Source organism: Zootoca vivipara, chromosome 5 (genome assembly GCF_963506605.1).
Source record: "Zootoca vivipara chromosome 5, rZooViv1.1, whole genome shotgun sequence".
In the NCBI taxonomy this organism is placed as follows: Eukaryota; Metazoa; Chordata; class Lepidosauria; order Squamata; family Lacertidae; genus Zootoca; species Zootoca vivipara.
The window spans coordinates 40,057,673-40,072,186 of NC_083280.1; the positions used below are offsets into that span (position 1 = coordinate 40,057,673).

The window sequence follows — 14,514 nt, forward strand, 5'->3', positions numbered from 1 at the left end:
ACACCACCCCCTCAGCCTCACATTGGAACACATATCTGGAGAGGATGGAATCTCTGGTATTCCAGCACAGTATTTTCTTACGTTCTCACTTATCCATCCACTCTAAGAATATACAAAGCCACTTGAAAGATCTTCCTGAAGCAATGCAAAGCAACGGTATTGGATCTTCTTTCATTCCTCCAAAATGGCCTCAGCAAAAGTCTAAAACACAACACTCTGATGAAGCATCAGGCAGCAGCTGTTTCTTCCTCAAACACACCACCTCTTCCAGCTCTCACCCCCTAATGAAATGCTTCCTACAAGGAACAATCCTACAGTGTTCCCCAGATGCCCACCACTTCCCTTCCTGTGACCTTCACAAAGTGCTGTCCACCCTTCAGAAACCTCCATTTGAGTCCCTGAAGGAAGTACTTCTCAAAGTCTTACATTGAAAGGTCTTATTTCTAATAGCAATAACTTTGGCTCAACGGGTCTCTGAACTGGTCACCATGTCTATAGCTAGACATCTCTGTATATTCCACAAGCACAAAGTGGTTCTTAGAAAGTACCTTTCTCCCCAAGGTACTTTCCAGCTTCCATATTCAGCAGGAACTTGATCCTTTCCACCTTCTGCCCCAACCCCTCTCACCCATTAGAGAAGACATGGCACTCATTTGATGTCCAATGAGCTCTTAAAGTGTATATTACCAGGTCTAAAAAGATCAGACAATCAGAAACCCTGTTCATTTCCTTCCACCCTAACTCATTAAGCAAAAAAGTTAACCCTTCCACCTTATCTAGGTAGCACCTCTATAGCCTACAACTTGGTGAATCGTATCTCACTCTACAAATTTGACTGTCCACTCTACCAGGGTTGAGTCCCCCTAGTGAACATTTGTAAGACAGCCACATGGGTATCTCCCAGTACATTCATGATGCATTACAAGATGGACATTTGCATCTCCGTTGAAGCTGCCTTTGGCCGCAGTGCCCTACAACAGGCTTTCCACATTCATTTTTCGTTGCAGCTGGGATGTCCCTTAATTGGGTACACTTTGGTATGTTCCAACGCAGTGATCTCATGATGCTAGGAGGAAACAGTACAATTGGTACTCTCCCAATGTAGATTTCAACTGGCATTGTGGGGTCACTGGGGCTTTCCATAATATGGGACGCAATATCTTCTACCTGATGGCATTTTATCCACCTTGTTTACTTTGGGAACATGGGCACTTTTGTGTTGCTTTCCTTACGTCGATACAAGACTCTGATAATTCTTCAAGCTTGGTGAGATCACAAACTGATTGGGAGCCATCCACGTCCCAAAGAGTTTTCCCCTCCTTCCTTTGTCATCAGGAGAGGGACCAAAGCCCAGCCCTATGACCCCATGCTGCCAGTCAAAATCTACCCTTGTTGTACTTTTTATGAAGGACCTGATTGAATAAAATGTAAAATTATTCTAGTTTGCTCACAAATGACAATCATTTCTCTAAGCATCATTATGACAATTGTTTTTTGGATGAAACAGTTATTTTAATTACCTGTTATTTGAAATGGATGACAATGAAGGTTCTAATGCTAGTCATCTGGCATTGGTCATTATTTTATTGCTGTTGACCCAAATGTAAATTTTAGAGATTCTGCTTTTAGGTTTTAACTATTCTAGGGTAAATAGAAGACCATGTTGAGTTACATTTTAAAGATGATAAATAGAACATTTTTACTGAGTTGGATTATGCAGTGCTTAAGAACACCTCCCATACAAACAACAACAGAATGCTTGTGCCATTGTAAACTTTGATGTGACCAGGAATAGTGCCTTGATACCTCTGAACTATGGTAAAGCAATCTCTCATTGAACATCAGGTGGCATCTAACTGTTTATGCAAACTTTGCAGATGCTCTTCCATCGCTTGTTGCAAATTGAACTTTTGACTTTCTTAAATGGTTACAGCTGTTTTGTAAATCTCCTTTTTGAAGTCTGAAATCCTTCATTTGTTTTTAGCCCACAAAAACTGTAAGAAGAGCTTAAAGAAAAGCATTTATCATTATAAGAAAAGTAAAGCAATATATATTTGTTCTTGTTTTCTTTCACCTGTGCATCTTATGACGTAAATTGCATAAGGTCTGAATTCTATTTCAGGTGCCCTTCACAATGACTGTTACATACTTGCATACTTATTTGCTTGCAGTGAGACCAAACTTTGAGGATGCTGGAACCGTAGCAGCAGGAAGGAAGCATGAATTTATACGCTCTGAGAGCGAGAACTGGCGCATCTTCAGGGAAGAGCAAAATGGAGAAGATGATGATGGAGGTTGGCGGCTGGCTGGTTCGCGAAGGGATGGTGAGAGATGGCGCCCTCATAGTCCAGGTGAGAGGAGATATGGAAAATTGCAGCACAGACTGGTCAGAGGCAGCAAGCCAACAATGTCTGGAAGGAAAACTTCCTAAAACAATATTTGAAAGGCTTGTTCTATGATGGCAAAATCGTTTTTAGTTTTTAAAATGGATTGTTTTGTTTAACCCGCTATTTCCAGAACGTCTAGACAAAAGCAGCTCTTCTTACCTGCTCTGATTTCTTTTCCACCAAACGTAGCTTCCTTTAGTGATCACTCTGAATCATGAGGCTGAAGTTCTGTCATATGCTTCCAGCTACTTGTATAGAAGTGGAAAAACTGTTTGTCATGGAGAATACAGCATTGTGTGTCTTCCTGACGTCAGACATAACTGATAAATGCACAATAAAGCAGCAGTGTGTCTAACTTCAACAGAATTGAAACAGCTGAACCAGCACCACATGATCAGATGTGAAGGTTTTACTTAGGGACAAGTACTTGCAGTTCATTTAATATTTTCTTGTTTAGCATATGAAGAACAACAATCTAATAAAAAAAATTGTTCTCAATAAGTCCATCTGTCTTTTGACAGAAGTCCTGAGGCTGAAATATCATTGGGTAATTTCTGCTACTTTAAAGGAAGTGTAGAGAAACACCCCATTGTGTAGAATACTGAGGGTTTTTCTGTAGTTGCTCTTTAATTTAGATATAACTGTTTAGGATAACGCTTATTCATTGTCAATTTTTCATTTGCTGCATTTCCAAGTAAATTATTTAAAAATGTTTGATTTGATATAGAATCAGTAATTAAAATCTTGGCTCCAAGGAACAGCAAAATTCACTTTATTTCGGGGGCAGATCTATTATACCACACATTTAAGGCACATCTGACACACATTTAAAGCACATGACTTCCCCAGAGAATCCTAGGAAATGTAGTTGTCCCTTCACAGAGCTATGATTCTCAGGACATTTAACAAAGTACAATTCCAGGATTCTTTTGGGGATGTCATGAGCTTTAAATGTCTGTTGTACTTTATAACGTGGCTCTGCCCTTAGAAACCTGTATCTTGTGTTTAATAAGAATTATGTACCATGGTTAGGATCTAACTTGAGTACTGTATTCTGTACCATTGTGTTTAAATCTGCTACTTCCCATCCATGCTTTGCAGGCTCAGTAAGCAGTTTTTAAAGGGGAAACTTACTTGTTTGTTCATTATATTTATATCCTTCTTTTTCTCCAGTGATCTCAAAGCAACATACAAGGCTTTCCCCTCCCCATTTTAGCTGCATAACCCTTTTAGCTGGGTTAGCCTAAAAGATGGAGGCCTCGTTCTTGTCATCCAGTAAACTTCATGGCAGAGCAGGGATTTAAACCTGGGCCTTTCTGCTCCCAGTCTACATTTTCACCACTTTATCAGACTAGAACTATTGTAATGTAATATCACATGGGAATAGGAATAGCTAATGTGTATATGATATTAAAGCGCATTGTCTCTCAGTTTGGAAGGGGAGGCACTGTTACCTCAAATTTTAAAACTCAGACAAGATCCAGCTTTTCTAGATACAATGCCATGACACAAAATACCAAATAACATCTGTGTTTAAGACCTTACATGCCCCAAACAGGAAAGCATTGTTTGTTGAACTAATATCTGTTAATGTAGAAAATGGAGCTAAGTCTTTATTAGCTATACAGAACTCTTCATGAGACACAGTCAAAAGGTATAATCACTACAAGAGAAACATGAGCTACTGTCACTGTATATTTTAGTCACTACAAGTAGAAAATACCCTTATCAGTAAGCACTTCAAATTTATGTAATGGAATATTCTCGATCAGTGATGTGTTGTTGCAGTAGTTTCAGGTGGAATCCATTATTGCATGAGCAGACTTTCACATACAACAGGACTTATATTTCTCTCCTTCCCCCCCAAATCTGCTTGAAAGGCCTCCCAATCTCAAGAGCAGGCACCCCCAAACTGCGGCCCTCCAGATGTTTTGGCCTACAACACCCATGATCCTTAGCTAAGAGGACCAGTGGTCAGGGATGATGGGAATTGTAGTCCAAAACATCTGGAGGGCCGAAGTTTGGCGATGCCTGCTCAAGAGGCTTCCCAAACTTCTGAATTTGGAGAGCATATGGAGGACTGTTTGGGGTTAGTGGGGAGAGGAAAGTGAAGTCACACAAAATAGTATTGGGCTACAACCCTCAGTTCCTTGCTGTTTGGTCAAAATATTGTTCTTTCTCTGTGTGTACAGAGAGAGGGGGGCTTTAATTAATTAATTAAACAGCTTTTACTCCGCTGTGCAGCCCAAAAGACTCCCAGAGCAGCTCACAAAGTATGTAAAACAGTCCCTGCCCTCAGATTTGCAATCTGAAAGGCATGACACACAAGAAAAAAGGAATGCAGAGAGGAAGAGAAGAAAGCAGTCTCAGACACCAGTTCTTAAAGGTCACAGTTCTTTCAATTATTGCTGGGATGGAAGCAGTACAGTTAGGCTGATAGAATGGCTGCTGTTAGATGACAGCGGAGGGAGAGTCAAAGGCAGCTGGCCTCTCAGGAGAGGTAAAAGAGCAACCCTACTTTTCTCCTCTCCTTTTGTTCTGCAGGCTTGCTCAGCTACATCCAAGAGTTTTGATTCCAATAGCCATTTCTATCGGGATGACAAATAGTGTCCTGTATCTAGTATAACCAAGTTAGGCAAAATAAGTGGCTTATGCCAAACCACATTTGAAGGTCACCACGTTTCAAGCCCCATAATTGCTCACACCAACTTGCTTGGAAATTCTTCACCTCTCCCAGGTTGTAGAAAGGTGCATCAACACCTGCTGGTGCCTGCCTGCCTCATTCTCATGCAGGCTTGGGCACAGTTGCACAGCCATTAGAAACAAAGCTTAGAAACAAGCTTGTTGGCTACAAATCCTTTCACAGAATTATAGTGCTAGCAGGCCACTTCACCATAGTGACATACAAAACAAGGGCAGATTAAATAAATAGAATTTATTACCTCAGATTACAAACTACACTCCAAACTCCAGAAAGGAGGATTGTCAGCTAGCAGACAGAGGGTGAAGGCAAGCAGTTTTGAAGATGCTTTGGGACTGATGGAGTTAGTAGAATAGATACTGCCTGTGATCTCAAAGAGAAGCATAAAAATATGGTAATCCCCATAAAGTAGTATTTATCTGGATTCATAGAACCGCATAGAATGGTCTTACTAGCAAAGGCTGCCCCCCTGTGGCTGAAGAGATTATGAGGCTGCTATTCAGAAAGTAAAACTGCCCTGGGATTAGCTCATAGTTTAATTGTTTTAGTTCTTTTAAGACCACTTGCATGGAGTTGGGCTGTAGTCCTTTACATTAATAATATAGCTGAAAGAGACAGTGGTATAAAGGGGAAAGAGTGATAATATATTTATAAAATGCGTGTTTCAAGGTGGACCATAAACTGTAGTGGCGTTCTGAAGTGCTGTCACTTTGTCCTCTCTTTTCCCTATCCTCTTTTCCTCTATCCCTTTCTCCTTCCAAACAAGTTCTTGCCCTATGGGACTCTTTTGTAAAGTTACTTTCCCGCCCCCTTAGACGGCCCTCGTTCTGCAGGCTGGAGAGAACAGATGGAGCGGCGGCGAAGGTTTGAATTTGACTTCCGAGACCGGGATGATGAGCGGGGTTATCGAAGAGTGCGATGTGGCAGTGGCAGTATGGATGATGATAGGGATAGCCTTCCTGAATGGTGCTTAGAAGATGCAGAAGAAGAAATGGGGACTTTTGACTCATCTGGGGCATTCCTCTCCTTAAAAGTGAGAAACTTTTTGTGAACCTGTCATAATAATAACAACTGTATTATTTATAACCAGTAGTATAAAGTTTGTTGTTTGCATGTGTGTTTTCCTTAGAAGGTTCAAAAGGAGCCAATTCCTGAGGAACAGGAAATGGATTTCCGTCCTGTAGAGGAAGGGGAAGACAGGTCTGATTCAGAAGGAAGTCACAATGAAGAAGCCAAAGAAGTAGATAAGACACACGGAAGGGAAAGTGTTAAGACGGAGCATACAGCAGCAGCAGGTAATAAGGATTTCTCAGGTCTATCCTTTAAGTTTTGCTTCCACCTTTCAGCTCAGTTAAATAAAATTACCAATCATTTCAGAAGTAACAGAAGAAACAGTCAAAGAATCTTCACCATCCACCAGGTCAGGTACTCCACCAAAATCCCAGTCACAGGAGCCATTACCTACAAGCCTGCTTGAAAGAAGGGAAGACTGTGTTCCAGAAGTAATAGAAAAAAGAGAAGATAAAGAAAACCAAATGGAGGATATCCCATCAGCCAAAGTGCCCAACAGAGAAGGTAATAATATTTCAGGTTTGGCATAATGTATATGCAAAGTTTGCAAAATAAAATAAAAGACTGTAGTGACAAAGCAAGTGGAAAGGATGAACTGATAATTCATACATTGTTTAAGCATTGTTGAAAGCACGCCAGCTTGCTTATTGTCTGATTATACATTTTATCACATAATAACACAGTTCTGGTAGAAAGAAGGGCCTTTAAAGGAATTTATATGTCCATTCTTCCCCACCCCCAGATCCAATTTCTGCTGTCCAGCCTTTACCGCAGATTTCTCCAGAAGCAGCTTCCCTTGTTCATCTTCCTCCTCCAGAGTCAAATTCAATTCCTGCCTTAAGGCCTGTTCAGACATCAGTCACAGCTGCTCCAGGGATGGGTAATATTCCTACTGACCCTGATGACGAAGAGGGCCTCAAACATTTAGAACAGGTAGAGCATCTTCGTGAATTCTGGTTTGTTTGTTTTTTTGTTGTTGTGCTTCAAAGGCTGGAAGGAAACACCACTCTTTTGTATACATATATTGTAAATGCAGCTACCTGATTCAGGTGAGTGTGGGAGAAAGCTTTGGGATTTAGACCAGTTGCCTTTACAAGTCAGCAATGCTTATGCACCCAAGATGGAGATAGGAGATAGGAGTTCAAGATGCAACCTAGAGCTAATATACCTAGTCAACTATAGACTAGCACACCCCTCACATAGACCGACAGTTGGCAACTGCAGAGGAAAACTAGTTTTGAGCAGGACTGGTAACTAATTGCTTTTACAATGTTTTCTTGCAACTGATCATGAAAATGGGCAAAACTATATTGATGTACTAATGGGCAAAAATGAAACATATTTTGCAGTTTGACAATACTTCAGATAATCAACTTAATTTTCATTAAAACAGTTTCAACCTGTGTGTTCCTGCCATCTCTTCCGCAAACAAAAATGGAAAATTAATATTAAAGAAGGGCAATTCCTGTTTTCCAAAATTAAGTTGAATCTATCTTATATATTTGTCTGGTATGCAACTCCAGTAGGTTAACTTTGTGAGTACTAAGTGAATCAAGTTGAAAAATGGATCCCCCCCCAGACATTAATATAAATAGATAATCACCTGACTTCATTCATGAGCATTGTGACAGAATGCATGTACACAGTAGAGAATATGAGAGTCACCTCATGCTGCTGATACTCAAGTACAAAATATACACACACTGTATTCCCTCCCTCAAAATACACATGAACAGAGGGCCAATCCTTTTCCATGTCAGTCACATGTGTTTTAAGGGTAAAGCATTGATATTTACACATGATCATCTTCAGAGCCCTGCTGATTTTATATAGGAGCCCCTCAGTGTCAAATTTGGCAAATAAAATTGAGTGAAAATGCAGACTGAAAAAGACTCTGAACATAGATTCTGAAGATGACTCCAGAAACAATTCTTCGTTTTCCAGTAGTTTGAATGTTGCTTAAACATGTTGCAAGAAACTTGAATTTCTAAAGACCAATAATTTCTTGTAAAATTCCAACCACAATGTATACAGCCATCATCATTACCATTTTTACAGTTAATCTATTAACCACAATCTCAAGGTGATTTACACGTAAAATAATGAAAAGCAATTAAACACAAAAGCAACAGACATTTCAAACAAGACTAAAGCCCTAACAAGCAGACACTTGTGATAAAGACTCATTTATCCATCTGGGAAAGCCTGTTGGAACAAAAACGTCCTCGGCTGTTTCCGGAAGCTGACCATTCTTGCTGCTTACCAGATAATAAGACTTGCTTCCCGGCAAGCAGTTCTGCCAAGCTTTATTATCTTTTTGCATAATTATTTAAACTTATTTTTTTCATTCCTTTGTATCTGAGTCCACCAACCATGATGGTATTCTTCATAAGGCTTTCTGCTGAATTTCACCTTATTCCATTGACTGTGTGTAACGTGGCAGTAGTAACCTCAGTCATTCTTAATGCCCCCCCCCCTTCCTCTTACTGCAGCAAGCAGAAAAAATGGTGGCATATTTGCAGGACAGTGCCCTGGATGATGAAAGGCTAGCAGCCAAACTTCAGGAGCAGAGAGTAAAGGGTACTTCAGTACCATTACTCCACGAGGCCATGCAAAAGTGGTTCTACAAAGATCCACAGGGAGAAATTCAGGGTAAGCTTTCATCCTTACTGCTTTTTATTTTTATTTCACTGGAATGTTGTTGTTTTTTAGTTATATGTGCACTAAACATGGTGAGACATAAACAAAAGAGAAAAAGAAACAGCACCCATGTAGAAGGCAAAGTAAAGTGGGGAGGGGGGAATCCATGTATACTGTATACTTTACAAAGTTGTTATTGCACTCCAACAGATCTTAACCTATTACTGTACAGTATTTGTAAGAATGGATTCCAAATATCATTGAATCTGTCCATGGGAAGTCTGCGTTTATATGCAAGTTGTTCATATGTTGCGAGTTTGTATAAGTCTTCCATCCAATCGTAGAAGGGAGCCGCATTTTCATTTTTCTAATTCATCAGTCTTAATCTTTTTGCTGTGGTAAAGGCACAGAGAATCCACTCATATTGTCCCTTTGTAAGGTTCTATGTGCTGGGATCAATGCCTTGTCGTGGCGAAGGGGCTTGAATAACTCAGAGAAGCTATGAGCTATGCCATGCAGGGCCACCCAAGATGGACAGGTCATAGTGGAGAGTTTTGACTAAACATGATCCACCTGGAGAAGGAACTGGCAAGCCACTCCAGTATCCCTGCCAAGAAAACTCCATGGACAAAGACAACAGGCATATAAAAGTTATGACGCTGGAAGATGAGCCCCTCAGGTCGGAAGGCGTCCAACATGCTACTGAGGAAGAGCGGAGGACAAGTACAAGTAGATTCAGAGCTGATGAAGCGGCTGGGCCAAAGCCGAAAGGACGCTCAGTTGCGGATATGCCTGGAAGCGAAAGGAAAGTCCGATGCTGTAAAGAAAAATATTGCATAGGAACCTGGAATGTAAGAACCATGAATAGAGGTAAGCTGGATGTGGTCAAAAATGAGATGACAAGAATAAATATCGACATCCTGGGCATCAGTGAACTAAAATGGAAGGGAATGGGTGAATTCAGTTCGGGTGACTATCATATCTACTACTGTGGGCAAGAATCCTGTAGAAGAAATGGAGTGGCCCTCATAGTCAACAAAAGAGTGGCAAAAGCTGTAATGGGATGCAATCTCAAAAATGACAGAATGATCTCGATACGAATCCAAGGCAGACCTTTTAACATCACAGTAATCCAAGTTTATGCACCAACTACCGGTGCTGAAGAAAGTGAAATTGACCAATTCTATGAAGACCTACAACACCTTCTAGAAATGACACCAAAGAAGGATGTTCTTCTCATTACAGGGGATTGGAATGCTAAAGTAGGGAATCAAGAGATAAAAGGAACAACTGGCAAGTTTGGCCTTGGAGTTCAAAACGAAGCAGGGCAAAGGCTAATAGAGTTCTGTCAAGAGAACAAGCTGGTCATCACAAACACTCTTTTCCAACAACACAAGAGACGACTCTACACATGGATATCACCAAATGGGCAGCATCGAAATCAGATTGATTATATTCTCTGCAGCCAAAGATGGAGAAGCTCTATACAGTCAGCAAAAACAAGACCTGGAGCTGACTGTAACTCAGATCATCAGCTTCTTATAGCAAAATTCCAGCTTAAACTGAAGAAAGTAGGAAAAACCACTGGGCCAGTAAGATACAATCTGAATCAAATCCCTTATGAATACACAGTGGAAGTGAGGAACAGGTTTAAGGATTTAGATTTGGTGGACAGAGTGCCTGAAGAACTATGGATGGAGGCTCGTAACATTATACAGGAGGCAGCAACGAAAACCATCCCAAGGAAAAGGAAATGCAAGAAGGCAAAATGGCTGTCCAACGAGGCCTTACGAATAGCGGAGGAGAGGAGGCAAGCAAAATGCAAGGGAGATAGGGAAAGATACAGGAAACTGAATGCAGATTTCCAAAAAACAGCAAGGAGAGATAAGAGGGTCTTCTTAAATGAGCAATGCAAAGAAATAGAGGAAAACAATAGAATGGGGAAAACCAGAGATCTGTTCAAGAAAATTGGAGATATGAAAGGAACATTTCGTACAAAGATTACCATAATCAAGGACAAAAGTGGTAAGGACCTAACAGAAGCAGAAGACATCAAGAAGAGGTGGCAAGAATACACAGAGGAATTATACCAGAAAGATATGGAGGTCTCGTACACCCCAGGTAGTGTGGTTGCTGACCTTGAGCCAGACATCTTGGAGAGTGAAGTCAAATGGGCCTTAGAAAGCACTGCTAATAACAAGGCCAGTGGAAGTGATGATATTCCAGCTGAACTATTTAAAATTTTAAAAGATGATGCTGTTAAGGTGCTACACCCAATATGCCAGCAAGTTTGGAAAACTCAGCAATGGCCAGAGGATTGGAGAAGATCAGTCTACATCCCAATTCCAAAGAAGGGCAGTGCCAAAGAATGCTCCAACTACCGCACAATTGCGCTCATTTCACACGCTAGCAAGGTTATGCTTAAAATTCTACAAGGCAGGCTTAGGCAGTATGTGGACCGAGAACTCCCAGAAGTGCAAGCTGGATTTCGAAAGGGCAGAGGAACCAGAGACCAAATAGCAAACATGCGCTGGATTATGGAGAAAGCTAGAGAGTTCCAGAAAAACGTCTACTTCTGCTTCATTGACTATGCAAAAGCCTTTGACTGTGTCGACCACAGCAAACTATGGCAAGTTCTTAAAGAAATGGGAGTGCCTGATCACCTCATCTGTCTCCTGAGAAATCTCTATGTGGGACAAGAAGCTACAGTTAGAACTGGATATGGAACAACTGATTGGTTCAAAATTGGGAAAGGAGTACGGCAAGGTTGTATATTGTCTCCCTGCTTATTTAACTTATATGCAGAATTCATCATGCGAAAGGCTGGACTAGATGAATCCCAAGCAGGAATTAAGATTGCCGGAAGAAATATCAACAACCTCAGATATGCAGATGACACAACCTTGATGGCAGAAAGTGAGGAGGAATTAAAGAACCTTTTAATGAGGGTGAAAGAGGAGAGCGCAAAATATGGTCTGAAGCTCAACATCAAAAAAACCAAGATCATGGCCACTGGTCCCATCACCTCCTGGCAAATAGAAGGGGAAGAAATTGAGGCAGTGAGAGATTTTACTTTCTTGGGCTCCTTGATCACTGCAGATGGTGACAGCAGTCACGAAATTAAAAGACGCCTGCTTCTTGGGAGAAAAGCAATGACAAACCTAGACAGCATCTTAAAAAGCAGAGACATCACCTTGCCGACAAAGGTCCGTATAGTTAAAGCTATGGTTTTCCCAGCAGTGATGTATGGAAGTGAGAGCTGGACCATAAAGAAGGCTGATCGCCGAAGAATTGATGCTTTTGAATTATGGTGCTGGAGGAGACTCTTGAGAGTCCCATGGACTGCTAGAAGATCAAACCTATCAATTCTTAAGGAAATCAGCCCTGAGTGCTCCCTGGAAGGACAGATCGTGAAGCTGAGGCTCCAATACTTTGGCCACCTCATGAGAAGAGAAGAATCCTTGGAAAAGACCCTGATGTTGGGAAAGATTGAGGGCACTAGGAGAAGGGGACGACAGAGGACAAGATGGTTGGACAGTGTTCTCGAAGCTACGAACATGAGTTTGACCAAACTACGGGAGGCAGTGCAAGACAGGAGTGCCTGGCGTGCTATGGTCCATGGGGTCACGAAGAGTCGGACACGACTAAACGACTAAACAACAACAACAACAAAGGCACAGAGAATCCACTCATATTGTCCCTTTGTAAGGTTCTATGTGCTGGGTATATTAATTCAAGAGGATATTTTGCTCTTTGAATGTAAGGTTGTTCCATACAGTTCTGTTGATAGTTTCAGTTACCTTCTGCCAAAAATCTTTCAGTATATGACAATGAAAAAACATGTTTTAGAGAAGCATTATCCCTATTGCATCTGCAACAGTTAGATACCTTAGATAGCCTTTTTTTAAACAAACGTAATGGGGTCCAGTATATTCTAAATATTACTTTTTTGTTGTATGACCCTCAGTTTAAGGTCTAGAGACACCCCTGTAATAGCACTTAACACAAATTCCCACTGTGGGGTCAAAGTTGAGATCTCCAATTATTTTTTCCATTCCTCCCTCAGTACCTGTATATCAAATTGGTTTGCTAGTGACATAGATTTATATATATATATGTCGATGGCTGGGTTTTTTGTTGTGTAAGAATTAAACAGTTGCTTCAATATCTCTGGGGTCTCTCTGGCTGTAAAAGCTGCTGGTCCGTAGATGGTGGTTAGCAAGTGTTTTATCTGGAGATCTTGCCATTGAGCATTTGTAGGTAATCTGTATTTGTCTCTTAAGACAGAATATGTATAATATTCATCCTCTTCATTTATCAGCTGTTCTAACGTTAATATACCCAAATTCATCCACCTCTTCCATACAACTATTTCGTTTCCGATTTTTAAAGACAGGTTTCCCCACAAAGTCATTTGTTGTGGGAGAAAAGGTCAGATTTATATTTTCTGGACATGTGGTGCCATATCGTTTGAACTGATGTTATTGTTTCAATAGCATCTTGATTATTAATGTATTTAGACCCAAGTGCTGCCCATCTTTCTAAAGGTGCTACATAGGAATATTCCAAAGTAGCCCAATTTGGACAGTTGTTTTCAGTTATGGGTCTCCAGAATTGTGTACCTGACAGTAACTATACTTGGTGATACAATTCTAAGTCAGGGATCCCAAATCATCCTCCTTTTATTGGTATTTGCATTTTTTACATAGATATTATTGGAACTGAAGAGCCCCAAAGGCATTTTCTAAACAAAGATTTAAATTTTGTAAAAGTATTTGCTCAGTATGTGAATTGGAATTCCTCTTAAGATATAAACTAGTCTAGGTATTATGTTCATTTTTCCCACTGGAATATTAAGGGAAATTACAATACACTGCCTATGTATTTAGGGTGGCATCAGAAAATGTCTAGCTCTATAAGTAAGATCAAGACACATACGCCACATACTTAGAGTAGTCCCCCAGATACCAGGCTCTATATGGGCTGTGACTGTTGGGTGCAACACTCAGTAGAGGTTTCACTCTTGGCTTCATGGATTTCAACCCTTGATGATTTTGCAGGTCCGTTCAGTAACCAAGAGATGACAGAGTGGTTCCAGGCCGGGTATTTCACAATGTCACTGTTGGTGAAAAGAGCATGTGATGAGAGCTTCCAGCCACTTGGAGACATCATGAAAATGTGGGGCAGGGTTCCTTTCACGCCAGGTCCAGCACCATCTCTGCATTTGGTAAGTATGACAATGTGTAAAACAGTTAACTTTAAATTAGAAAATTAAGACATGCCAGTTTTAGGGGTTCGTGTGCTACCAGGCACAGAGCAGCAATGACCTTTAGAGAGACTGCTTGTATGTTGAACATATACTCTGAGCCGCAATAGAACGGGCTTTCCATACAGGAAGGGAAAAGTGCTTACTGTACCTAGCAGTGAAATAGCAAAAGCTATTATTGCTACTAGTTCACTTACCTAAAAGCCTTTGAATGCTGCTTCAGTTGGTTCTGGCTGAACTGCTTTCTATGCACAGCAAATTGCAGAAGGAAATTAAGCCACTATCAGTAAAAGGTAGCTCCTACTGAGGCCCCTGACACTTACTCCTTTTTTCAAGCATGTTACTAGTTGTGGTCCTCCTGACTCCAGCCTTGTTGGTGTATTCCAAAGGTAAACCTGAAACGATCTTTGAATCAGATTTGTCCTTGAACCAGTTCTGCTTAGCAGCGA

General features: G+C 40.8%; 1 protein-coding gene across 2 annotated transcripts in view; it reads left to right on the plus strand.

The window, feature by feature from the left end:
* Window positions 1-14,514, plus strand: part of GIGYF2 (GRB10 interacting GYF protein 2) — a 76,042-nt gene that overhangs the window by 45,472 nt on the left and 16,056 nt on the right. For both annotated transcript variants that reach the window (XM_035133107.2, XM_060274654.1), the window contains 7 exons: window positions 2,172-2,351; window positions 5,904-6,121; window positions 6,218-6,383; window positions 6,466-6,663; window positions 6,902-7,092; window positions 8,652-8,811; window positions 13,860-14,026. In XM_035133107.2, the coding sequence (XP_034988998.2) occupies window positions 2,172-2,351; window positions 5,904-6,121; window positions 6,218-6,383; window positions 6,466-6,663; window positions 6,902-7,092; window positions 8,652-8,811; window positions 13,860-14,026 (1,280 nt within the window). The remainder of the gene's footprint in view (window positions 1-2,171; window positions 2,352-5,903; window positions 6,122-6,217; window positions 6,384-6,465; window positions 6,664-6,901; window positions 7,093-8,651; window positions 8,812-13,859; window positions 14,027-14,514) is intronic.